This window comes from Pteropus vampyrus, unplaced genomic scaffold (genome assembly GCF_000151845.1).
Source record: "Pteropus vampyrus isolate Shadow unplaced genomic scaffold, Pvam_2.0 Scaffold186, whole genome shotgun sequence".
Taxonomy (NCBI): domain Eukaryota; kingdom Metazoa; phylum Chordata; class Mammalia; order Chiroptera; family Pteropodidae; genus Pteropus; species Pteropus vampyrus.
Genome location: NW_011888967.1, coordinates 892,484 through 918,140, shown reverse-complemented (window position 1 = coordinate 918,140; position 25,657 = coordinate 892,484). Strand labels below are relative to the sequence as shown.

The 25,657-nt window shown below is 36.1% G+C and overlaps 1 protein-coding gene across 1 annotated transcript in view; it reads left to right on the top strand.

The window, feature by feature from the left end:
- The window catches only part of TMC1 (transmembrane channel like 1), a 128,963-nt gene that overhangs the window by 94,347 nt on the left and 8,959 nt on the right, over window positions 1–25,657 (top strand). Inside the window, exons 14-17 of the mRNA XM_011371262.2 lie at window positions 6,649–6,777; window positions 15,211–15,278; window positions 20,510–20,749; window positions 25,127–25,252. Coding sequence (XP_011369564.1) covers window positions 6,649–6,777; window positions 15,211–15,278; window positions 20,510–20,749; window positions 25,127–25,252 — 563 coding nt within the window. The remainder of the gene's footprint in view (window positions 1–6,648; window positions 6,778–15,210; window positions 15,279–20,509; window positions 20,750–25,126; window positions 25,253–25,657) is intronic.

Genomic DNA, 25,657 nt, shown 5'->3' with positions numbered 1-25,657 from the left:
GTGCATGACAATTGATGGATTAAAAAAAGATCAGAATCAATATTTCTTCCATGGGTATGACCTTTCTTTATTGCTTACTAATAAAAAAATAGCTAAGATTTATTGTTTACCATGTGCTAGCTGTGAATTTATTTATATATAAAATATAATATTTACATATATTATCTCATGTAGTCTTCATATCTATCCATTGAGGCAAGTTCTACCCTTACATCCCTTTCACAGTTGCATATAAAGGAAGAATATTTCCAAATAGCGTGAGATCTTTACTACCTATTTGTGTTTTTATAAAGCACCTTGATTTAGGTACAGACCAAAGAGAGTATTTAAATTGAACTCTATTTAGCGTTACATGTTTGCTAGAAAAAAAAAAAAATGGGTTCTTTGGGAGCACACACTAATAGTAAGTTCAATAATATCAATTTTTGTTAAATAATCATCTCTTAAGCATTAAAGGAAATTTTAGGTTAGTTGTTTTCATAATGATTGTGTACATGGCCACAGTCCAAAACTAGTGGTATTTTATTAGAGAAAAGAAAAAGTGTTTCATATGGCTTTCTGTCCAATAAGGGAAGCAAAACCAAAGGGAAAAAAAATTCTACTTTGGGTCTCTTATTTTTATACAGAGCTCCATTTTATATTTTAAAAAGCCTTTAATTTTATCTCATTAGAATTGACACATCTAATGTGCGTTTTATAAACTGATTTTAGACTTTGGTTCATCATGGATGAATAAACATTATAAAATATGTCATAGTACTTCTGTTAGGCAACAGTTTCAGCAGTAATGTGGTCATTGTGAAATTATTTGAATAATATTTACTGTGTATTTATTTTTGTAAGATAAAAGGAAAATTCAAAGTTAACATTAGTCTTATAAAACTAATATATTTTTTTTAAAATACGGATGTTATTCGATGTTCTCAGCTTCAAACAGATGCTCAATGGATATAAGCCAATCAACTATGATTTTAATTGTGGAAAAAATATGGAAAATATATATAACGCTAGAACATAACATTGATGACTGAGTACAAAAAGTATGGTATAGTTAAGGATTTTATTTTACTTTATTTTTTAAACTTTCAGGGATCTGTTAAACCCCTTTCTTTTCAATTACATGTTATTAAATACTAAATTTTCAGACATGCACATTTCATATGTGTTTACAGGGACATATCATGTATGAAATATTAAATTAAAAGAAATGAAGAGAAAGCTGCTTATATTTAGTAGAGAGGTGCTGAGACCTACAGTGTGGAAGACAGAATAATGGCCCCTCAAAGATGTCCACGTCCTGATTTCTGAAACCTTTTAATATGTTACCCCATATGGTAAAAAGTACTTTGCTGATGTGATTAAGCAAAGGGTCTTGGGATAGGAAAATCATCTTGAATTATGTGAGTTGGCCTAATGAAATAACAGGGGGGACAAAAGAATTAAAGTCAGAAAAGCCAGATGTGACAGTGGAACCAGAGGTTGGAGTGATGTGCTTTACAGACAGAGGAGGGGGGCCATGAACCTAGGAATGCAGCCGGCCTTTAAAAGCTGGAATAAACAAGGGAGCAGATTCCTCCCTGATGCCTGTGCCTTGGTTTTAAACTTAAGACTTCCAGAATTGTAAAAAAAATAAATTTGTGTTATTTTAAGCCACTAGGTTTGTGGTAACAGGAAACGAATACATAGGAGTACACAGGTTTCTGTTTCAAGGCTCCTTGAGCAAAGTCTGGTTATAGTGTTTAACATGGGTTTGTTGCATCATATCTCAGCGGCTCCCTAAATCTTTGGCAGAAGTTAAGAGAAATGAAAAAAACAAGAAACGTAGTTTTCACAAACTCAAAGAGTTTGAGATGTTCTCTTCTATACATCCTAGAATGCAGACTGGCACAGGGCCAAGAAACCTACCCTTAGTAGGCAAATAAATACCTATTAAACTGGATCAGTAGGACTCAGTGTAAAGAATAAGATTGGAGCTGTTCGCTTCTGGAGAGAAGGCGATGATTAATTAGACATGAATGCCAATGCAATCTAGGAGAATACTTATGTTTTTGATTATGCAGAAGCATCTGTGATATTCCTGCACATACTGAATTTAAAAAAAGGAAAAAAGTTTTTTTTTTATTTTTTTTTTTTGTTGGCTTTTGGCCCTTGTTGTTTGCTTTTTCTTTACCACCATTGCCAAAAAAAAACCCTATGCATAGTGCTGTTCTTTACTTCATCATCTTGCCTTACTGCACTTTGAAGTATTTCCCCTTTGCTTTTACCCTTCTTTCTCTAAAGGAGCATTCAGCACTTGGACAGTCTGCAGGAGCCACCCGGAGGGAAGGGGTTGTGGTTTTGAATAGAATATTGATGAAGGAAGTGGAATCCATGGGGACAAAGAGGACACAGGGAACATAAAAACCCTGAGTGCTGGGACATTCTGGCTTCTAAGAGATCAATATTTATATCCATACACCTGGAAACATTTCTTTTAGCCACTTAAAGAAAAAATGGCTCTAGAAGAATTAGTAAAGGCAACTCTTGTGCATGTAATGTTGCAGACATGCCCCTAAAAGGTTCATTGATTGTTCTGTGAGAACATTCCACATATTCTCTCTTCTCCTCCATAGCTGTCCTCTGCTTTGTTTTTCCTCAAGGATACAGTGGGACTCAAAGCTCCCTTTGAATTTGAATATAAGATAATTTGGTGGCTCCTTTATTATTCCAGGGAATCTCAAAATGTAGTCATTTAGTCTCATCTCCTATGGTGTGTGATAGATAGGCAGCAGAGCCGTTCTTGGGAGATAGCTATTTGGAGCTATATACTGAGGTCTGTATTTCAGGGAAGGAGAGAAAGCAGCCAACAGCCAAAGATAAACAACAATTTATTGAATGCCTCTAGTGTGCCAAGAACTACCTCTTTGAATTTTAAATTACCCTTTTGAGAGAAGTTATATTATTATCCCCATTTTATAGATGAGGAGATCATGACGTAGAAAGATAAAACAATTTGCTCAAGACCTCAAAAGAAGTCAATGACAGGAGCCCATATTTAACCTATCTGATTAAAGTTTGTGTCCTTGTCCACAGTGCTGAAACATGGTTAGCATCAACGCATACTCCCCAAACTCCTGCCATGGAATATCTACAGACTGAGGCCCTTTGTGGCATCCCTGCAAACAATGCTCTTAGGTTTACTGATCAAAGTGGCCAGTCATTTTAACTAAATGTCATGAGTGTGAAGTTGTTAGGCGAGGAGCTCAATGCTCAACAGGAACCTGTGTGGGGACCACGCTCCCATCCTGAATAGAATGCTGGCTCTGGGATTGGATGATGTCCCTGAGATGGGCTGGGCCACCATTTTGGGGATTTTCTTTCTTATAAATCAGTGTGTTCCTTCTATGCTATGTGAATATTTTAACATTATAATATAAGGTTTGAATCTTCTTCTGCTATTGTCTGTGGAAGTTAGGACACTGCTTAGGAAAAATAAAATTTCAGCCATTGGGATGAAGAAGCTTAGGTGGATTGGGAAGACTTCAAAAATGCTCTGAAGTTTTCTTTTATCTGAGGAAATCTTTCTGACAGAAGAGGGAAATATTGATTCACCAGCTCTCATTCCCACTAGTCTAGCATGGCCCTGTGTGGTATTAATGACCAACTTGATGACACAGAGAAGCTCTGGGATAAAAGTAAGAATATAAGTACAGTTCAGTTGAGACACTGTCCAGTAACAGCTGCATGACACTTGTTTGCTGAGGCAATGGCTGGAGTAAAAAGGTGGGCCAAGACAGTGTAAAGTTTCTGTATAATCTAAAAACCTAAAAATATCCTTCATAGCCTACCTCTAATGGATGCTAGTTATTAGAATCTGAACTCATATTGCCTGGGAAATTAAAGGAGAATAAGAGTAGGGAAGAGAAAAGTTATGGCCACAAAGAACTGCGTGAATTTACTATCGCGCAGTCATTCGTTCCATATTAATTGAGTGCATGCTAAGTGCTAGATACTAGAGGTATAGCGGAGAGCACAGGCGGACCAGTTCTCTGTCCTTGTGAAAATTGTAATCTTTTGGGGAGAACAAAGCCTCTAATTAAATAACTATGCAAAATTGCAAATTTGCAATGGCTACAAAGCATTATAAGAATAAAATGCATGGAATTTGAGAACTTATAGGGAAGCTTGCCTTTGTCAAGAGGTGAGAGAGGCTTCCCTAAATGGTGGTGCCACGCTGATATACATGTTTATTGGCACAAACCGAGTCATGAGGTGAGGTTAGAATGATTGAATGGAGTGAAGACCACATGCCAAGGTCCTGTGGCCTGAAGAAGTATGGAGTTTGAGGTCTGAAAGAAAGCCAGTGGGGCTGGAGTGGAGAAGACAGAGGAAAGAGCAATGCAAAAAGAATAGAGAGTTAGGAAGGTTTCAGATTATACAGAAACTTTACACTGTCTTGGCCCACCTTTTTACTCCAGCCATTGCCTCAGCAAACAATTGTCATGCAGCTGTTACTGGACAGTGTCTCAACTGAACTGTACTTATATTCTTACTTTTATCCCAGAGCTTCTCTGTGTCATCAAGTTGGTCATTAATACCACACAGGGCCATGCTAGACTAGTGGGAACGAGAGCTGGTGAATCAATATTTCCCTCTTCTGTCTCTTGAATGAACAAGTCTGAGGCTTAGTCTGTGTGGCTACTAAGAGGGTCCCCAGAAGGATCGAGGCCCAATTGTTCTAGTAGTGACAGTTTTTAACACATTCTTGAGTAAAGCCTTTCCTTTTTTCCCTGTTTCATTCTTCCCAATCCCCACTCCAGTTCTTTGACAATACCTCCCAAAATATGCTACCTGCTTACAAGCTCTCATCACAGGAGCTATATTTTTGGTGGAAACTAATGCTACAATAATTTTTAAAATTTATCTTTTTAAATTTTCAGTGTGATATATATTTTTTGCTTTTATTATATTTATATTATAGTTAACTTCTATTTATGGCAAATGATACATCTTTTATTTACAATAGTGGTTATTTTTTTAAAAAATAAATTATATGAAAAGTAATATCAGGCAAAGAATATTTCAGATGGAACTTGGATGTGACAAGAATCATGAAGGTGGTACATGACTACCAGGGTTCAGAAAACACTGCTTTGAAGTATTAGGCTCTAAATTAACCTAATGATTGCCAGTGAAATGGCCCTTTGCCCTATGAGAAAAATCTTTCTCTGTAGTTATTTTAGAGGTAACTGGAAATAAACACCAACTTCTCAAGTTATATCAGAACATTAATACTTCTGGCAAAATATGTCTTATTAGATAGTGTCATTCTTCTTAGGGCATGAATTTTTGGGAATGAACAGAAAGAGAAGAAGCAAAATATGATAAAAATTTATAATTATATGTCTACTCTTCTATATATTGCTTATTGTCATACGAGTTTCATGAAGAAATAGTGAACTTCTCTAACTCTCAGTGCACACGCTTTGCACATAAATTCAAGTTCACACCACTAACCAGTTTCTAATTTTCTAGATCTTTTCTAGACATATGCATAAATATATGTATATATATATGTATACACACAGGATTTTTGTTAATATATGAGTTCATACTACATATCATGATTTGAAAAATTTTTAAAAACCTGTTTCTTATTAGAGCATAACATTTCAGCACTTTTTAAACAACTTTATTGAGATACAATTCACATGCAATACTATTCCACTCACTTAAAGTATACAATTCGATGGAGTCTAACCACAGTAGCATTTTCTTTTAAAAGATCACAATATTTTGTTGTGAAAACACCCTGTTTTATTTAATCTCCTCCTGAGCATATTTGAATTGTTTCCAGTTATTTTCTGGGAGAAGCAATACTTTCATAATTATACATATGGATTTGTGTACTTGTGTTAATATTGCCATAGAATACATTTCTAGAAGTGGATTTCCTTGATCAAATTCCACACACTTTAAAATGTGATGGATCTTCACAAATTTCCCCCCACGCATTGTGCCAGTCTATCTTTCTCATCAGTTTATGACAGTGCCTGTCTCACCAATATGGAGAGGCATAGCTTTTTAAATATTTATCACTCTGTGAGGCAATAACTCATTGTTTTAATTTTAATTTTTATTGTATGGAGTTTAAGTATTTTTGAACATTTTAATTGACTGTATGTTTTCTCCTATGGATTTATTATTTATGATATTTGCCATTTTTTTCCCTAATTGGATCACCCATCTGTTTTCATACTGATTCGTAAAAGTTTTTAACGTGTTAGGAAAACTTACTGCTATCTTACATGCTGCAAGTGCTTTTTCTAAGTTTGTCTTTTAACTTTATAAATATTGCTGTTTGTCAGATTGAATTTTAAACTTCTGTGTGGTCAATATTTTTCTATTTGGGGTTCATGTGTCCCGCTTATAAAAGTTTCTCAGTAAGAATATTTTAGATACAGTGATTTTGGAACAGAAAACAATTACTTTTCAACTAATAAAATAGGTGTAAACAGTCTTTATTTGCTAGATGTGCCTAACTAGTTTTTCAACTATTAATTGCAGTTTCTATGCTCATAGTATTTAGAAACATGAAAAATTTGATGTCAACACTAGGACCACTTGAGGAGAGAAATGTAAATTTTAATGCAGATAATATCTCAACAGGAATTTGTGCGGCTGACTGTTTCTGATGTTTTGACCACCTATGTTACAATCCTCATTGGGGACTTTCTCAGAGCATGTTTTGTAAGATTTTGCAATTACTGCTGGTGTTGGGATTTGGAATATGGATATGTAAGTATTATATTCATTTTTCTCTTATCAGATTATTCCCTTGTGGGTCATTGTTTACACACACTATTCAAGAATACATTTCAGAATTTACAGAATTCAGAATTTTCAGAAAATTCAGAATTTTCAGAAAATTCAGAATTTTCGTCGTTTTAGATGTCAATACGATAGTCCCCTTTTGCCCACAGAGTATGTTCTGAGATCACCAGTGAATGCCTGAAACTGTGATAGTACTGAATCCTACATATACAATGTTTTTTCCTGTGCATACATACCTTTTCACCTAAAGGAAGCACTTTACAGCTTCTCTTTGGCACATATGAATCACTATGCCTTTGCTTTGGAGACGTTACTAAGTAAAATAATAGTTACTTGAAAACACGCTCTGCAATATCATGATGGTGGACCTGACAACCAAGATTACTACTAAATGACTGAGGGGCAAGAAGTGTACACAGCATGTGTATGCTGGACAAAGGGATGATTCACATCCCTGGTGAGATGGAGCAGGATAGTGCGAGATTTCATCATACTACTTAGAATGGTGAGAAATTTAAAACTTATTTAAAACTCATTTTTGGAAATTTTCTGTTTAGTATTTTGAACTTCAGTTGACTGTGGATAACTGAAACCATGGAAAGTGAAACTGCGCATAAGGGGAGACAACTGTAAATGAAGACCAATGAGTCGGTTTTAATTCAGAAGGGATCAGACTTGAGTATAATGGCTTATGATATTCTCATGAGTTAGCAGAGGTTAGCTAAAGCAACGGATCTTACCTGCCCATTAAAATGGACTCAATAAATCTTGGACCCATAGTCAGCTCCCTCCCCATGAAGCTTGTTGGCATTTCAAGAAACAGGGCAGGATGGGTAGTGTCAACTGCACATTCTATTAATTCCTTTGCATCCTAATAAACGAACTCCTGGACACATGTCATTGGCCACTCACTGTGCAGTGCATTGGAGGATAAAAGGATTCAATAAATGTAATGCTTCCTTCATAAAACTCACAGTCTAATAAGAGCTCAACAGAAATACAAGCAGGGGGCTATGGAAGTTTTGAGTAAGTCCCAAGGTGCTGATAGGGCTTTGGCAAGTGGCGAAGCTAAATTCTAGCAAATTTCTCTAAACCCCACTGACGTTGACTTCGTCATGGGCTCACTTGCTTTATGCTCAAGCCCAGGTTCCCCCCACTTCAAGTTTGAGCATTGCAGCAGAATCATCTTGGGAAATATGACCTGGGGGGTTGGTAGTACTCATTTGCTTAAAATTTTCCATTGCTTTAATGAGTATTTAGAAGGAATTCCAAATGCCTTTCTAGGGACTTCGATACCCTGTGTGATCTGTGTGTGTTTTTTTTTTTGTTTTTTGTTTTTTTCTTTCCCTCTGAGCTTATCTCCTACCTTTTGCTCTTTCTTTGTGAAGTCCACAAATGTCGGGATTCTTTCTTATGCTCAAACACAAGATGGTCCTTGTATTTGAGCTAGCTGTTCCTCCCTCCAGGCATGCAGATTCCTAAAATTTGGCATGGCTGATTTCTCCTTATCATTAAGGACTCAGCTAATACGTCTCCTCAGAACTCTTCTCCAACCATCCAATCTAATATAGCCTACCAGACACTCACAGTTCCAACACAGTTTTATTTTTTTAATATGATGTATAACTATTTGACATTTCCTTTTTCAAGCATGCTTATTATCTGTCTCCCTCTATTAGAATGAAAGCTCTCTGAAAACAGAAACTTTGACGTCTATGCTTAGAACTATGCTCATCACATGGCAGGCACTATGTGTTGATTCAGTGTTGAACCTCCACATTCTAGCACCATCTACTGACAAAATTCAGCTTGCTTCTAGGAATATACCTATGGAATCAGCTCTGCCTTAGTATTCTTGAGACAATGATGTTTCTCTCCTCACTAGTTAAGGGATATCTTTTGCTGCTGATCTTCCTCCTGTCTCATGACCTCTAGTCTTAGAGGTCACATACAGAACTGTTTTCAAGACTCCGGGCTAGATACTCTGCCTGGCTGTCTTACTTTGAGATCGTACCTTTTATTAGGTCATCTCTATCACTCACACTGAAAGTGCTTCTCTGATGAGCCAAAAGCAGTTAGGTAATGGTCTTTGGTAAATGACAGTGAGGTAATGCTATAGATCCCGGATGTTGTGGCATTGCTTTCCCATCCCTGCTATGAGATATTCAGCTGGCTTGGTTTCATTTCTATTTTTTTTCACCTGATTCAGCTCTTCTGAAGCAGACATAAAAATTGGCATTTTTTTTGTTGTTGTTAGACTTTTGCTTGGCTTGTGCTTGCCTTTTGCCCCTTAATGCTTGCTTCTTAAGTGCTAGAAAATTTTACTTCAAATACGAAGTCAATACAACATGACCTGGATGCACAAAAGCTGTAATTAAATGACTAATTTATTATTTATTGAGTGCTGACAATGCTCTTGAGTTAGTACGAAGTACAGGAAAAAGACAAGTTCCTGTTCTAGGTCATAGAGAAAGAATTTTCTTCCATATGTTACCTTTGGAAGGCTCTTCAGAGAGAAGTTCAGCATCAAAACAAGTTTTAGAATATTAAGGTTGGATGATGGATCTTTGATGTGGATTCGATTTTCATTGGCCTACCAAGTGGACAGCGTACGCAGCTGAGTGCCTACTAAGTGCAAAACCTTATGAGCAAACCTCTGTGCTGGGTAATAAGGGGATACAGACATGGAAAAGATATAAGCTGAAAGAGAGATTGCAAACTTGGGCTTGCAGGCTAGATTTAGTTTAGATAATTTTTTTCTTTGGTCTACAGAGGGGTTTGTTTGTTTTTAATGTGCTAATATTTAAAAACTGAAAAGTTTACATTAAAAAATATGGATTTCTTGCTTTTCTTGACATATTAGAAGGCCTGGCAATATTAGACCCATATTCTCACTTATGAGAAATTGGTTGGAGCTGAAAAACCACTGCCCTCTTCAGATTTATTCATTCACCAGTTTCTCACATTTTTACTACTCTTTAATTTTGCAAGCTCCCATGGTCAATACAGAGCAAAATGTAAATGTTATAGGAGAAACCAACTGTTATATGACTTTGGGGCCGGTGACAGTCAATAGAAATGCAAAGACATCATGGAGAAAGAGATATTTGAGCCATCTTGAAGGAATTTCAAAAGATTGAGATGGAGGGACAGCTGTTAAGACAGAGCCCAACAGCTGGAAAAGTATGGGCAATGCAGGCAGAAAACAGAAAATCTAGAAAACCCAGAATAAGTTAAATATGAAAATAAAAATTACAGGTAATCCCACCACTCATGGCATTACTTATATGGATTTTTGAATCATATAGTATTAGTATTTATATATAGATAAATAAGTACTATAGATTCATTTTAGATTTTTATAAACATATATAAATACAGTATTTATATAGAAATATATATATATCATATATACAGTATGCTGTTAACTTATTTATGAGGTGGTTTTTAAATGATCGTATGCTATTCCATATATGAATATACTATAGTTATTTGCTAAAAAAAACATATAGCTGGTCAGTGGTGGAACTAGGGCTCAAAGTCATGTGGCGGTCAACTTTGAAACCATCAACTAGATTTCGTGTTCATTTTCACTATAATGTTTAACGCTAGAAATTTTAAGGACTCTGCCAAATCATGAATAATTCATGAGCCAGTCTATAGCATTTGTACCTTAAGGTGCTCCCAGGCCTAGACAGGTCACTTGCAGGCAGTTAGCAGGGAGGGCAGGGATATAGAATTAGAAGTTAAAACTTGCATTCTTCAGCTGGGAATGAGATATTATTTAGCAGTCTAGGAAGATGGCATGATAAAGAATCAGTAAGAAGTCATGGGTATCCCATGAAGGGATGAGAACATAATGGAAAAAGGAACAGCATGGGCTGGATTTGAAGTTCCACTTGAATGTTGGATGGAGTCTGTCTGCAGCAACAAAGGTTGAAGCACAAAGCCTCAAGGTGCTGAATCATCCCAGTAGGTGAGGCTAGGATTTGTCCTACATCAGTGGTTCTTAAATTTAAGCATACATCAGAATCGCCTGTAGACATGTGAAAACAGAATTTCTGATTCAAGATATCTGGGGTGAAGCCCAATAATATACTTTACTATCAAGTTCCAAGACAAAGCTGCTGCTTCTTGTCTGAGACCACACTTGAGAACCATTGCCCTAGAGCCACAGTCCAGGCCAGCATGAAGCTCTAAGTGGAGTGGTTCCAACTGTGGGAAATGAAATTCGTGTGAAGGTCATTGCAATGACAGAATTCTCTCTGAGATTCTGAATTGCATTTCACAATATTCATAGGTTGATGATCTGCCCAAAATAACCAAACTTGTGGAGAGAGAGTGGGTTTTCCCAGGCTCTTTAGTCCAATGAGTACCATATGTCTTCCCTCTGGGTAGATGACTGACTCCCATCCACCAGAAACAAAGGTCCAAATATAAAACAAAATAATTTCCAATCCCTCGACTATTATGGACCTCAGCCCCAAGCATGTTTTTTCCCCAAGCATCATTTATTTACCTTTAAGCATTTTAGATTTTAGAGGCAATCAAACAAACATTTTGCAAATTAATTTACACTCATATTACTTTTAAGAAATCTAAACTGTAACATAATCTCTTATGTATAAAAAAATTCACCTCTAAAAGAATGAGCATTGAATTTTATACTGTATATGTGTGTGTGTTTGTGTGTATATGGGTATGGGAGGGAGGATTGCCTTCTTACATTTGTTTCATGTTTAGAGTGGGAGTTTCTGAGTTTAATGCATACAGTATTAAATTTCATTTCTAAGATATTTATGGAGAAGCAATTCTTTAATAACTGGGTCTGATTTTCAACCAATTACATATTTTAGATTAAAAGGGATTTTAGAAATTATTTAGTTTAGAAATCGGCAGACCTTCTCTGTAAATGGCTAGTGTTTTTGCTTCTGCAGGTGCGATATTGTGATATAATAAGAAATACATATTTTGGTCTTCATTTCCAGCTCCTGGCCAGAGCTCCTAATATCTTTGTATTTTCCTAAGTGATAGGGTGCTAGAAACATCTTTTGTTCTAATATTTGGTCTTTGATCCTGGTTCCTGACACAGAGCTCCTAAATTCCTTGTAATTTCTTGGGTGACAGGAACAATTTTTTTTCTAATGAGGCAACTCTTAGTGGGCTCCTGGATAATTTCTGGTTGGGGCCTGGTCACCAGAAAGTCCAAGCTATGATTAGAAGCTTGACATTTTCAGCTCCATTCCCCTATCCGCCCGGTAAGGGAGAAGGACTGGAGACTGCATTAATAATTGGTCATGCCTGCTGATGAAGTCTGCATAAAAATCTCTGACCTGTGGTATTCAGAGAGCTTCTGTGGTGGCTGAAAACATCAAGGTGTACTAGGTAGATAGTGCATCAAGAGAGAGCATGGAAGCTCTGTGCCACTTCCTACATACCTTGCCCTATGCATCTCTTCCATCTGGCTGTTTTGTGAGCTGTATCCTTTTATCATAAACTGGTAATCTAATAAATAAACTGTTTTCCTAAGTTTTATAAGCTTTCTAGCAAATTATCAAATCTGAGGAGGTAGTCATGGGAATCCTCAGTTTATAACTAGTCAATTAGCATAGGTAACAACCTGAACTTATGGTTGGTATCGAAGTGGGGGCAGTCTTGTGGGACTGAGGCCTTAATCTGTGAGATCTGCCCTAACTGCATTGTTAGCGTCAGATATGAGTTAAATTGCAGGACATCCAATTGATGTCCACAGAGAATTGGGGAATTTCTCGGTGTGTGGGGGAAACTCACACATCTCTGTCAGAAGTATTGTGAGTAAAGTGTAGTAGAAGAGGAAAAAAGGGGACTTTCTTTTCAGTGGGCCATATGGTCTCTGTTGTAACTATTAAACTTCTGTTTTGCTCCCAAACAGCCACAGACAATACATAAACAAATAAATGTAGCTGTATTCTAATAAAACTTTATTTATAAAAACGGATGGTGGCCCAGACTTGGCTCATGGGTCATAGTGTGCCAACCCCTAATCTGTTTCATAAATTTATCTGTGAGAGAACTGAGGCCTGAAGAGATTAGTGATTGGCCCAGTTCACCCAGCTAGGAAATGGCAGGGCAAAGTCTCATACTCAGGTCTGAATCCCAAATATCTGTACTACAGATACACATGGTACAGTAGAGCTGCCCTCTACCCTTTCTATGCATCTGGTCAATTTATACATCAAAGCTTTATTCCTCCAGTTGCCCTTGCTGCAAACAGGGCGGGGGGATCCCAGTATGTTCTTTGAGCTTTTCTAGTCACATAGTAATAAAAATATCTGATCTCAAATGACCTTTAAAAGGTTCTTGTGCTTGTGAGAATAAAGGGAATGTATTTCTAAAAGGTTGAATTTTTTCATTTTTTGTAGTTTGGTGGGCTAAATCAGACACTATTCTAAAGAGGCCAAGGTTGAAGTTTTGATTCTTAAACTGACACAGAGAAGAGCTGCTCGAAGGCCACAAATGGTGCAGGCCACCAGGCTGAGCATTTTTCAAATGTGTTTTGTGAGTTAACAGGGCTCCAAGAGAGAAAAATAGATGATCCAGAGCAAAGTGCTCTCTTGGAAAGAAAAAGATGCAGAATTAATGTTTCTCATGATAAAAAGCAATTCGTTTTTTTTCTCCATGAAGGCCACATTTTTTTCGTTGTTAATTTTAGGACAAAAACTATCAACCGGATCTTTTTTTTTGCATCTTGTGAATATTACCTTTCTAGATGATGAGCACACTAGTGAAATACTTTGTATATCCTTTAGCAGTATCTTGAGTGAATTTATGTTGAAATTATCCATATTAGCTTTGTCCAGCCTAATGTAACAGGGCTACGTAATGTTTCATTATGTATCATTTGATCATTTTTTTTATCTTGTTATTTAACCATTGTTATGCTGTCCTTGCTGTTTACTCCCTGAATCTGTTAACAAGGCATATTGCACTTATCTTCCAATTGACTCAGAGAGCACTACTGCCTTTTGGAAAAGTGATGAAGTTGGTTTTAAGAAGTCTCGAGCATTCAAATGTTGTGATCATTTTATTGGCGTTTCAAATCACAGACCTGTCCTATCTTCTTATAAATATATGTTTGGGTTTTTGGATTTGCGAAGAACAGACATTTTCAGGTCGTGTGTGTGTGTGTGTGTGTGTGTGTGTGTGTGTGTGTGTGTGTGTTGGAGAGGGAGTTATGAGGGTACATATGGTGTAAAGTCAGATGTGCAGATGTGAAAATCTGAGGCAATAATAGAGACCTGCCCCTCTCTTGATTTCTCTTTCATGATTTCTTGATCTTTTCACTTCATATCTTTTTGCTGTTCTCTTTTTCTCTTGTTACCAATTAATTAGTCAGTCTCCTGCCTGATTATTCTGTTTCAAATTAAGTAAAAGCCAATTTTATTGCCCTTGCTAATTAGCGTTAATCTCATTGGTAGAAGCTTTCCTTCTAGGATGCCTAATGTGTCACCAGGAAGCCTTTGAATTGGCCACCTTGAGACAAATACCTGCTTTAGTTTCTATTGGTGGCCCCTCTGCACAAAGAACAGCCTCATGCTGCTGCCCTAAGCAGCATGGTATTATCCAGGAGACAAATACTGGACACTGAATTGCATAACTTCTTAAACTTTGTTGTATTTCTCTATATTTGTTTTATTGTAAAAAAAAATTCACTTTTTTTGTTTAAAAGTGTTTTATAATAGGCAAAACTTAAGGAAGAAAATGAAAGTCATAATCCATCACCACGTATAATAAATATTAATTTTGCTGATTCTTTTGAATTATTACTTTATACAGTTTCATACTGAGTTGGTAAAAATAATGAATGCATAATTTATATATTTCTTGTTTAACATTAAAACATTGCTTTCTCTTGTGTATGTAAATACTCTTCCAACAGTGATTATAATTAGCTGTACTATATGTCATAGTATAGATATACAGCATTAATTTCACCAATGTTAGACAGTTAGGTGGTTTCTTTGCTGCTTGTTTAAATTTGTAAACATTTAAAATATTTTGTTAAAACAATTCATAGAAGTAGACTTAACAGTGTCAGAGAAAATGAAGTTTTTAAAGCTTTTAATATGTATTAACAAATTGTTTTTCTAAAAGTTTGCTCCAATATTTACTTTCACCAGCAGTGCATGAGAGACTGTCTCACACTTTCATAGCACTGAATGACAGATTCGCTATGTTAAAAAGGGTGCTTTTAAATTTTATTTATTAGTAATTATTTATTATATTGATTACTCTACTATTATTGCTGCAAGAGAGTAGTTGAGAGCTTAGCTATACCTATGCAGAAACATAAAATACTAGCCTTTCAATATTTACCATTTAAGCTACTAATCCAATAAACGTCTGTGTCTCTTCTAGCCTTCATACACCGAATTTGACATCAGTGGCAACGTCCTCGCTCTGATCTTCAACCAAGGCATGATCTGGTAGGCCAGCTGTTGGATAATTGGCTGCTTTTAGAAAAGCCTCCAAGTTCATTATTTCATAAAGCATTATAACTCAGTGTCAGAGAAGATCTCAGTCTGTGTCTAAGTCAACGTTTGCCTTTGCAGAGTGGGTGGTTATGAATAGTTTACATTTTTCTTTTTCATATCTTAAATCTCGGTCCTCAAAGGCATCCGCCTGTTTTGCATAGCACTCCTTCATCCAATGATGGGAGTCCATGTTCTGGTTGGTAGATTATTTGAAGGCTTCTTATATTTTATATTCTGCAACACTAGGATCTAACAGTGACGTTAATGATCACATTACTACATATTAAGTGTGAAATAAACTGATGTAAGGTCTCTCTGAGAATCTGATTTTATCTTGTCACTATCGAATATATTTAAAATAAAACTTATAGCTACTTTTAAAAATAGTATCTTACCAAATCCAATAGTTTATAGAGATGAAACACATGTTTTAGGAAGGTCGAGTTAAAAATGTGATCTTTATTTTGGAACTAGTTTCACAGGGCCATTTGCACACCAGAATTATTTCTTTTGATGTACAAAGGATTGTCATATCTTTTATTAAATGAAAGCATTCTTCCTATAAACCTTGACAAGTTAAGATGATTTGATACAGTCAAAATCATGTTTTGAGCTTAAAAATTGAATCATAGCATACAATTCATCTGGGGACCATGTGTCTTAGAAATCTGTCACCCTTAACTAAGAGCACTCCAATCTATAAGCGCTTATAATTGAGCTTTTTTATCCTGCTGATACATGTCTAACATAACACTGCACCACTGACCATACCTTTGTCCTATGTACAAGTACCAGTAACTAGGTTAAGTCTTTGCACAAGTATCATATATAACTCAAACCTTTCAACCATAGCTGGCCTGAATTACTAAACCTTTGTGAGACTGGACCTCTTGGCAAATATATCTTGCTTCAGCAATATAAAGACTGTAGTTAAATATATCTTGCTTCAGCAACATAAAGACTATAGTCAAGGACCCCATCATCTTGCCACGGGGCCTGTCAAATTCCTGTGCCTCACTGGCTCAATCAATATGAAGAAAAGACTATAAAAAGATTATCTTCTCCATTGTCAGATATGTTTAAAAATGTAATTCTTGGCTAAATTCTGCACATTACAGCTCATGTGTCTAGAGAGTCATGAAGGAGTGAAATGAACCTTTTATTCTCCAAGCAGGGAAGAAAGTCAAGGTGGCCCAGCGTATGACTACTGACAGAGAAAGCCATGGGGGCAGATTCTATGGGTTCTGGAATTTTTATTTCCTGGAAAGGATTCTGTTGTCATGGCAGAAAATAGCTAACCTTGCTATTCAAGTAATGAGAGACCACTGTGCTATATTAGTTTTAAAACTCCCTGGCTCTTACAGAGTGCCATAAATCCCTCAGGCCTGGAGGGTACCATTTGTGCAGACATATGTTGCATCTCTCTTTCTTATTCTTTCAGATTTAAGGCAACAGATCATCCTAGAAATTCATTTTCATTATCAGAAAAGCTGTTGTAATGGCAGTCCTATAATTTTACAGTTCTTTCTACATATCACTATTATTCATATTAACGCTCTTAAAAATCTAAAAAATGTTCTCCAGTTTTCTCATGGGCAGATCCATTATCAAGATCTCTGCAGTATCACTGCACTATCACTTTCTATGTATTATTCCTTCAGATATTAGCCAAGTCTCATTTCTGATTAGTATGAAGAGGACGTTACTAAGCGATTGTGCTTTTTGAGTATACAAAGGCAGTCACACATTTTCCAGAGTTCCAGAAACAAAAGAACTATTATTCACCTTCAGACCAACCCTTTGTACAAATATTCTTTTCCTAGTTCCCAGGAAGTTGGTGAGGGAGGATGTGGTGTGCCAGGTGCAGGGGTGTGGAGTGTGTAGTAGGCTCTCTTGCACAAGGGCACTCACACATGGTAATCTACTGTTTGATGAGGCATGAGGATCTGATAACTGAGTTTGGCCATTTTCTACAGAAATAATCAAAAGAGCATGGGGATTTTTTATCAAATTCCATTGGTTTGTGACTGGAGACATTCAATTACAACTTTGGGAGGTTTTAAGTAGTGGAGGTTATTTACACTGATGTTATTAAAATCAAATATTTATAGGTAAAATCCATTTTGTTATGAATTGGCTGAAATGGTCAGTAAACCTTTGTCAAACATTTATTTTTTAAATAGCATAGGTTTTTCGAAATCATATCTAATTGACGAAAACACAAATTATCTCTGTCATAACAGGATGTAGAGGCAGCAGAGAACACACAGTGAGGGAGAAGATGGGTTTGGACATTGCTCCAATGCTGTCTCATTGTATACCGTCCCACTGGTCTTGTCACCTTTTGCTACCTCATTTTCTCAGTTGATCAAGTATGAATAATTTGCCTGACATATACAATGTCACTGGAGTGATAAGAAGAGCTAAATAAAGGAAGCTCTCACTTGATTTGATCTTCTTGGGAGGAAAGCAGTTTATCAGGCTAAGGTATTACAATGATATTTTTCTGTCAGATGACAGCATCAAGTCTGGGTAAGGGGCTTAGTGGGCAAGCTGATTAGTGAGTGAGTCATGAACAAAGGTAGGATGAGCATTAAGGTTCACATGTTGCTGTGCTGCCAGGCCCTGTTTTTCAGGTTATGGCTCTTGTGTCATTTGTTCAAAATGCCTATGTGATATTTATTTGGAAAATTTGAAATTTATTTATTTACCAATGCATGTACAGATAATGTGTGTGTACATATATATATGCATACATACAAACAATGCACGTATATGTATAGGTACACATGTGACTTTAGGCAAGTCTTGGTCTTGAATTATGTACAAAATTATGTCTTAGGATAGCCTAGGTTGTCCAGCAATGAAATACTAAAATCTTGGTGGCTTACAAAAGGAAAAGTTTATTTCTTGTTCACACTACAAGTCTAATGTGGATTGGTAGAAGGCTCTGCCCTTATAAGTTACCCTCACTGTGGAGGTTTAGAAAGACAGAATCAGATCCATCTGGAACACTGCTGGTCAGGGTAGCAGAGAGAGAGGAGAACAAAATAGTACACAGTGTTCTTAAAATTTCTACCCAGCAGTGAGACACCTCATTTTTATTTCTAATTTACTGGCCAGAACAAATCACATGGACAACCCTGACTTTTAGAAGAGGAAAAGCATCATTATCTAAAAGCATTGCATTCCAAATATTGGCCTTTGGAGATATAATTTAGTGCTTTGTTATTCTGACCACTCAGCTGGACTGTCGCTCAGTCGCTTGCTCACGTTTTGGGAGTTCCAGGTTCTTTCATGCTATCTTGTAACCAGGATACCCCGTGTTGTTCCAAAGTCTATCCTCTCATTAAAAAAATTAATAAAGTTTATATCTTAAGTAAATTTTAGGTTCACAGAAAAATTGAGTGGAAAGTACAGACAGCTCACACATATCACCTGCTCCCACATGCACAGCTTCCCCACTATCGTCATTGCTCACCACAGTGGTGCATTTGTTGCAGCTGATTAACCTACATGAACACGGCATTATCACCCAAAGTTCATACCATCTATTTATTTATTTATTTATTTATTTAATTTTATTATTATTATTTTTTATGATGACATTGGTTAATGAAATCCAATAAGTTTCAGCTGTACACTTTAACAGTAAGGCATATATGTTTACACTGTGTGTACCTCCCATAGTTAGATTTCTTTCTGTCACCACATATTTGACCCCATTTACCCCATCTACCTTCCCCCTCCCCCCTGCCCTCTGGTAACCACTAGTCTATAGTCCATGTTCATGAGTCTCTGTTTGTTTGTCCTGTTCATTTGTTGCTTTTAGGTTTATATCCCATATATAAGTGATATCATGTGATTTTCAACTTTTTCTATATGGCTTATCTAGCTTAGCATGATTAGTTCATGCCATTTTAAAAAATAATTTAACTTTCCACAAAGTCTCTGGTCAACTCAGTATGTAAAAATATCATTCAGATCTGTTGTGTGGACTCTTATCAATAAGATAACCCAAATTGTGATGAGATTCTATTTTTCAATAAAATATTATAATGTTGGGTTGCACAAGTTGAATTACAGTAGACACTAATTTCTTTAACTTAACTCCCCCACCCACAATAATAAACCAAATTTACACTGGATTGGTTAAAACAACAATTTTACATATCCAGGAAATATAAAATGGTAAACCTAACTAGGAATGCTGAGGGCTTTATTATAATTTGAACAGTCAAAAAGGTATGATCTACTTAAACTTCTAAAATAACTTCTAAAACCTCTTTTTGGTTTTAGATTAATTAATTGTCATTAATATAGTTTTGTGGTGCTAATGGATTTTTTCATCAAATAAAAATTAAAGTTTATTTTGTTGAAATAACCAATAAATCCATCAAATAAAAGTGACCTTACCTACATGGTTCCTATTTTAAAGTGGTATTTTAAAATATGTTTAAAAAATCAGATATACATTGCAGTGGGTTTCCAGGGCAAACAAAAGTAATAAAGTAAACAGATAAACTAAGTTAAATGGAAGTGTTGAATTTTCATCTTGAAACCATATAAAGCTTTTTCTAGGATAGCAACAAAATATTATTAGACATAAATACATCATTCCCATCAGCTCTGAACATTATAACAGTCACAAGTAGAAAATACTTCAGAAAAAGAAAACCATTTCAATTTTTCTCTTTTATTAAACAAAAATTAATTAGCCATGACAAAAGTAATTAATCCAAATGTACAGTTTATTTTAACAGAATATGTCGTTTTAAGGGTCAATTATATAAAAGTTATTTTTTGTATGTATGAATCGATATGAGTATTAGAGGAAATTAGGTTTATTTTAGAAGTAGAAAACAAGAAAAACAAATGTAATATGTATATTGTTTACTCTGTTGTAGTTTAAATTTGCTAATGATAGCAGATGATTGGTGATCTGCATCTTTCTATGATGGAATTATGTATACAATACCCACAATAATGAGGGAAATGGTAAAATGGGTACAGAAGATGGAAATAGCTTAGCCAATTTGTTTATAAAAAGGGTTCGTATGGTTGAAAGTGGCAATATGTTTTCTGCCTTTGGCAAATAAGCAGGATGTGAAATAAACAGGTGCTGTGTAACCTTGTTATGGAGTGAAGACTCCAGTTGAACAGAATTCTGTTTTCCTTTCTAGGATGGGCTCTTTCTTTGCTCCCAGCCTCCCAGGCATCAATATCCTTCGACTCCACACATCCATGTACTTCCAGTGCTGGGCCGTGATGTGTTGCAACGTTCCTGAGGCCAGAGTCTTCAAAGCTTCCAGATCGAATAATTTCTACCTGGGCATGCTCTTGCTCATCCTCTTCTTGTCAACCATGCCCGTCCTGTACATGATCGTATCCCTCCCTCCATCTTTTGATTGTGGCCCCTTCAGGTTCTTGTCTTTGAAATTTTATTTGGGCATAGTTTTCTTTCAGGCATGAAGATAGTAATGGTCAAAGTGTGAATTATTTTCGTTTTTTCAAACAATGGCATTTTGGTATGTGGGAATGAGATCCTTTGGATATTCAGGCTCATTAGGTGACATGGAGACTCGTAGGCAAGTTTCATCTATTTTCTCATAAAAGGGAAAATAACTGCTCCAGGCTCTGCCTAAGTAAATTATGGACAATGAGTCTGAGTTATTTCTATATAAGGACATAGCAAAGAGCTAGTCTGGATATGAAAGGTTACCTGATGCTAGGCCTTTGCATACAGATATTTGAAGCTATTGCTATGTCTCATGTGGACTACCACATTGGAAAAATAAATAAATAAAAATAAATAAATAAATATAGTAGATTACCCCACATACTACCTGGGACATAGACTCATCATTAAAAAGGGTCACACAATTTATAATCCAAAATGCTACATGCCAGTAAAAAATTAAAGCTATTTCTCACATATATTCTCCCTAAATAGCAAGGATAAATCACTCAAGTCAATAATAGTTAAGAAATCTCTCCGATTCAAGTTGAAAATGTACTTTCTACAGTTCTCTATGACAGAATTCTCTCTCTGACGCTTATCAAGAAAGCAAAGACCCCAGGATATGGAGAATTGAGATTTCATTTCTTAAAGAGTCTTAAAAACGAATCTATCACAAGTCTCCCCCCAAACTTCTGCATGTTGAGTCATTGGGCAGCATGCATTCGAGGTATTTTTCCTTTTCAGTGTAGAAAATGTGAATGTGAAAAGCCGTGTGAATGAGAACCATGATGCAATAATGGTCACATATAATTTCCCCATCATGCTGTCAGACCCAAGTTATTAAAGTCAAAAGGTTTGTTGCCCATTGACTTAAGTATAAAAGAGGAATTTTCACTCTAATAATAGTCTGGGTTATTATGGCTTTACTGGAAAAGAAAGCAAGAAAATGTTAAGCCAGCTGATAGGACAAAAATTACTGGAGTTCTGTCAATTCAGGAAGCTAATATTGACAAGTCCTGTTCATTCTCTGCCCCACCCCCATCCAGTGGGCTGAAATAAATAATGCAGACAGTGACATCTGGAGACTAAATATGAAATTGCATTCTTGAAGGAGCGATTGGTCTTAATAACTCCTTGATAAATCTCAGAGTATTCAGTTCAAGACATAAGCCATTCAAAGACCTCAGTTACCTGCAAATTACCCACACAACTAAATATACAAGATAAGTGTGCTTTTAACTTTTTATTGGAAGTTAATACTTTTCAGAAAAATGTATCAAAGTGACTTAGCTCTCTACACGGGAGACCCCACAATGTCAATATGGAGCTGGGTGGTATTAACACAGGTACATTTGTATTAAAAATATCATCGAGCTAGGCATGTACAATGACTATACAATTTCAGGCTTTGAGCCCTAACTTTTCTACTTTTCTTTATATCACACTTAATTACTATGATTGTAATGGGAAAGAAATCATTTGTTTCTAAAGCATAATATCTGATTTTGACCAAGTGTTTCCTAATTGGCAAACTTAGGCAAAATTACTACATATACATCACTATTTTAAGATCAAGGAAATTTAAATATTTTCAGTAGAGAAGTAGGGAAGGGGTTCTCTCTATCCTATTTAATCTATTTTTCCTATCAGCAAAAGAATGTATACTTTATTTGTGGACTGAAAAGTTAAAAGGATTTTTCCACCCTAGAAATGAGGTGAGAAAGCTATGTTAATAGGAGCCTCATGACTTACCATCTATAGGGACCCTGAGTTTGTGGTGGTTTGCCCAGCCTGCCTAGTAAAGGGTATCTGACCCTGCCGGGAGGAGGCGGGGCGGGGTGGACAGACAATTGGCAAACATGCATTTAAGGTAGATTAATGGAGACATGGTAGTGATAGCCAGTTGCTCCCCAATACAGATATGTTTTCAGGTAAGGTGGCTGCAACACCTTAGGAGACCCATTCTGCAAAGCAATTTGATAAGACATTCTACCTTGTTCTGGTTGCATAAGATCTGGCTAGGGAGAGTGAGTTTCTCATAAAATTATTTTAGTAGACTATTAAGTGGATTTTCTTTAAACAGCTCAACAATTTAAAAATTATCTCTTTGGTCCAGGTAAAGAAAATTCTAATCATTTCACCATATTTCCTGATATTCAACGTTTCTCTACCAGCTCCCTCACTAATAATTCTGAACAATTTCTAGTTCTCTAGGTTCTCACACACTTCCCTATTAACATTATGGTGATTACATTTTTTATGCATTTTCATCTTACTGCAAAGGCAATATGTGTTTGTCCTAGAAAATCTGGAAATTATAGAAACATTTTCACATGAAAATAAACACTACCATAACCCCCAAAGCCCTGAAATAACAACTCTCAATATTTTGGCATTTTATATTCTGGTTTTCTTTTCATGCAGATTTTTTTTTAAATAACTGAGATCATACAATATGTTCAGGTTTATATTATATTGTGACACTGCTATTACATAACTTATTTGCAATTACACTCTATGTTTCTATTTTTCTTAATAGTGTAGCTGACTTCTAGAGGTGGGAAATACTTTCATCTCTGAGTCACAGCATCTCAGAACACAGCAAAGTGTTGGCTAATAATTTGAATTAACAAGTGAATAATGACTGCTTATTGTGTGCTAAACACTAGATGAGATGTAAGATTAATTTGGGCTTAGATTCTGGTCCTGTGGCACTTTCAGTCTGGCTGGAAAGACAAGCCTACTCATAGACTGTTTTAATCTAAGATGGATGAAGCTATGCCCTTAGGGAAACCATAGGTTAAGTGAAGTAGCATTTCATTTGACTGTAAAGTCAAAGCAGACTGGAAAGGACTTCTGGGGGTATTGGGAAGTGGCACATGTTGGCTAATCTGCCAAAAAAAGGAATTGCCAGGGATTTTTAATTAGTTCTATAGTTTGTGTATAATTGAAGAGATCTAGACTCTTGGTAAGAGACATGATCTGGAAAAGGCACCCCAAAATTCCCAGAGGTGCCTCTAACTTTGCATTTGGGACACACTGGGATACAAAGAAGACCTTTGTAGGTAGGGACTGTTTTTGCAAAATTCCAGTCTCCCCATTCTAAAAACATTCATTAACTATAGCTGAACAAGCTGGAGAAGGGAGGATAGATTGTCTTATCTTCTCTCCTGTGTGCTTACCTACTTACTCTGGCTGTATTCTGTGTGGTGGTGGGCGGGGGGTGGGGGGAGGATGATCGGTTAGGATGTATGAAGAAGAAACTTTAGTGGAATAGTCAATATAATCTTAAATTGTCTGTAAACTTCATTCCCCCTTATGTATCATAGGTCTTGCTAATTAGTATGTAGATTTATAATTTGTGAAGCAAAATTTATACCTCTGTAGTCCAGCAACTCCTGACAAGGTACTTGGAGTCACTCTCAGTCTGTTGAAAGATATTATCCGTTAGTTCATGGGGGAAAAAAAAATGATCTGGAACTTGTGGGTCATGTTCATTTAATACATAAAACTTGGTGATAAACAACTTAGTATCTTTTCTGAAAATTATATCTTTTCATAGTAAAATCAATATACATAACTATAAAAAATAATTCAGCCTGATAGATATTACTTTATAATTTGAACATTATATTCTAAGTTAAGATAGACCTCTGCTTTCATTTTTCTAGTTCATAGGGGCTGATTCTTGTCTTAATGGTTTGAGAACAAACCCATTTAGGACCTTTGCTTTCAAGGCTTATTTTTTTTTCTCTTCTTATTTTCTTAGCAGTGGAACTGAGCTGGTACATTTTAAGACCTGTCCAAAAGACATACTGAGAGAGAAGGGAGTCATCATTCAGTGTGGTTACCTATTAATAGCTCTGGTGGAAAATGAGATAGAAGCTATTGCATGGAGAGATGTATTGGATTATTTGTGGATTTGATTCCGTTAAGCTATTTCTCAGGCTCCTTTCCAAGGCTAATTAAAAAAATTGAGTGTGCTGTTTATTCACCCCAAAGAGAGTGTTTTTTGAGGACAGCTAGAGGAGGAGTAGACTGATAAGCTATTTATAAAACGTATTTCAATCAAGATCTTAGAAATATAGCTTAAATTTTTTTCCCCTAATTCTGTGGTGAATTTCCTACCTGGTTTGATGATGTGTTTATGATGGGATAACATTTCTCACATTTTATCTATATGTTGACAATATGAAGTCAAAATATCAGGAGTTCTAGCCAAACATCAGATTCTTAACTTGAAAGAGCACTTAGTGTTTGAAAAAGATTTCTAGTTTTCTTGCTGTAACCACGGTTTTCCATATGTTTTAAATAAACTTCTTTTTTTTCCCCCCACCAGTGGCAAAAATAGGATGTTTGAAGTCATTGGAGAAACACTGGAGCATGATTTCCCAAGCTGGATGGCAAAGATCTTGAGACAGCTTTCTAACCCTGGACTGGTCATTGCTGTGGTTTTGGTTATGGTGTATGTGCTATCCCTCTTCACAGAAAGAGCTTTTGTTATGTTCTTCCTGACTCCTTTTAAGTTTCAGCTTTTTCAGCAATCACTCTCTCCAAGGGTCATTCTGTAACCTAATCAGGTTCAGTGCTGATTACATGGTAGTGAGAGGCTGAAAGTCATTTGCCGTATTCTGATCTTATTGGAAGTAATTCACAGCCATCTGCATCTGTCTTTGCCTGCCTAGGATTATAAGATTTGTTCCCAAGTAACCAAAATAATTATCAGTAAATAGCTAAAGCAAGGGAAACATAACTGCTAAATCCAATGAGCACTTTGAGCTTTCCCCCACCCCCTGGCCCCCACTTCTTGTTCCATAAAGCGGATGGCTGTGAACACACAGAAATGATGAACATCTAAGTTAATATTTCC